The 2,114-nt window shown below is 40.0% G+C and overlaps 1 protein-coding gene across 2 annotated transcripts in view; it reads left to right on the forward strand.

The window, feature by feature from the left end:
- Positions 1-2,114, forward strand: part of OPTN (optineurin) — a 60,066-nt gene that overhangs the window by 20,266 nt on the left and 37,686 nt on the right. For both annotated transcript variants that reach the window (XM_006776165.2, XM_006776166.2), the window contains exon 6: positions 131-265. In XM_006776165.2, the coding sequence (XP_006776228.1) occupies positions 131-265 (135 nt within the window). The remainder of the gene's footprint in view (positions 1-130; positions 266-2,114) is intronic.

Consider the following 2,114-nt stretch of genomic DNA (forward strand, 5'->3'; position numbering starts at 1 on the left):
CCAGTGCTGCTTGTCAGTAAATGAGAGTTAGCTGGAGCGTATTCTGGAAAGCAGTTCCTTTAAGTTTGTTCCAGTTATATTCTTAGACTCTGACATTTTTGTTTTCTAACTCTATACTGCCTTGATGTAGGAGCAGATCTGCAGAAGGTGCCAGGAGTTGTTTGGAATCTGAGGAATTAACTGTGCGCCAGCTCCTACTTTGCCTAAGGGAAGGGACCCAGAAGGTGGAAAGGCTTGAAAAGGCACTGAAAGAAGCCAAAGGAAGGTAGGAAATAGGCAGCTTGAAATATGCATACGCTGCTTTTTTTTTAAAATTATAAGTCTTTTAAATTTATCTTTATTGTTGAAAGTATTGCAGATGTCCCTTTTTGTCCCCCTTGACCCCCTCCACACTCCCCCCCCTCTAGATGTTTACCACACTATAGCCTGTGTCCTTGGGTTATGCATAGAAGCATATATATGCTGAAACACCAGTCAGAAAGAATGTATGCACTCCTATGTCCATAGCAGTGCTATTTATAATAGCTAAGATCTGGAAACAGCCCAGGTGCCCATCAGTAGATGAATGGATAAAAAAGCTGTGTACATTTACACCACGAAATACTATGCAGCTGTAAAAAAGAAGGATCTCTTACCCTTTGAGACAGCAAGGGGGGACCTGGAAAGCATTATGCTAAGCGAAATAAGCCAGTCAGAGAAAAACAAGTGTCACATGATCTCACTCTTATGTGGAATCCAATGACCAAAATAAACTGATGAACAAAACAGAAAAAAAAGCGATCCAGGGGGGCGGTGGTGGCCACAGATTCATTTGTTTTAACTTTTTTTGTATTACCTTTCTATTCTGAGTTCAATAAATAGTTTCATAATTTCAAACTTCAATGTTTCTAATTTACACCTTTCTTTACTATATTTTATGAAAAAGATAGAAACATTAATACATATATTTTTCTGTTTAATTGCTATTAAAATTTTAAAAAAATTAATTTCCAGGGGGCACTGAGTAATATTTTTTCTTGTAAGGGGGCGGTAGGCCAAATAAGTTTGGGAACTACTGGAATAGACTGACAAATCTCAGGGTAGGTGGGTGGTAGGGGACTGAAGGGTAGAGAGATTAACCAAAGAATTTACATACGTTGCTGTTTTAACAGCTTTTTTGAGATAGCCTTAAGATACCATCGAATTCATTTCTTTAAAGTGTACATTTCAATGATTTTTAGGATATTTACAGTTATATAACCATTAGCACTTTGTAATTTTAGAAGGTTTTTTCCCCAAATAAGAAAATCAGTAGCCATTAGTGCTCATTCCTCTCAGTAATCTTTCTCTTTGAGGATTTACCTATTATGGACATTTCATATAATTAGAATCATAAAATACGTGGTCTTTCGTGATTGCCTTCTGGTAATGTTTTCAAAGTTTAACTATGATATAGCATGTATTGGTTTTTCATTTCTTTTTGTTGCCAAATAATATTCCATTGTATGACTAGACAACATTTTGTGTATTCATCAATTGATGAACATTTTTGTTGTTCCCACTTTGTGCCTATCTACACTAATAAAATACAAATATGCAAATTGACCATACCTTCGCTATGTCTTCAGCCATGCCCACCAGCCAATCAGAGCAACTATATGCAAATTAACCCAATCAAGATGGCAGTTGGCAGCCCTGGAGCTGGAGCGAGCAGGAGACTTGGTTGCCCCAATGATGGAGGCAGCCAAGCTTCCCAGCTGCCGCAGTGGCTCTGAGCTCCACTCAAAGCAACAAAGTTTCAATTATAGAAGATAAATAAACCGCAGATACCTGCTTTCAGCCAGTTGTGGCCACGGAGCTGGAGCGAGCAGGAGTGGGTTGCTCCTGGTGATGGAGGAAGCCAAGCTTCTCTCCCTCCCGCCCTGGCCTGCTCTGAGCTCCTCTCACGGCTACAAAGTTTCAATTATAGAAGTTAAATAAATCCCAGAACAAAAAAAAAGAAAAGAAAAAAGAAAAAAAGAAGAGGCTGGGAGCTTCTGTCGCCAGGGGGCTTGGCCAGCCTGAAAATGGCCCTAAGCCCCTCACCCAGACTGGCCAGGCAACCCAGTTGTGATCCCCCACCCCAAAGGGGGTGT

Source organism: Myotis davidii, unplaced genomic scaffold (assembly GCF_000327345.1).
Source record: "Myotis davidii unplaced genomic scaffold, ASM32734v1 scaffold749, whole genome shotgun sequence".
In the NCBI taxonomy this organism is placed as follows: Eukaryota; Metazoa; Chordata; class Mammalia; order Chiroptera; family Vespertilionidae; genus Myotis; species Myotis davidii.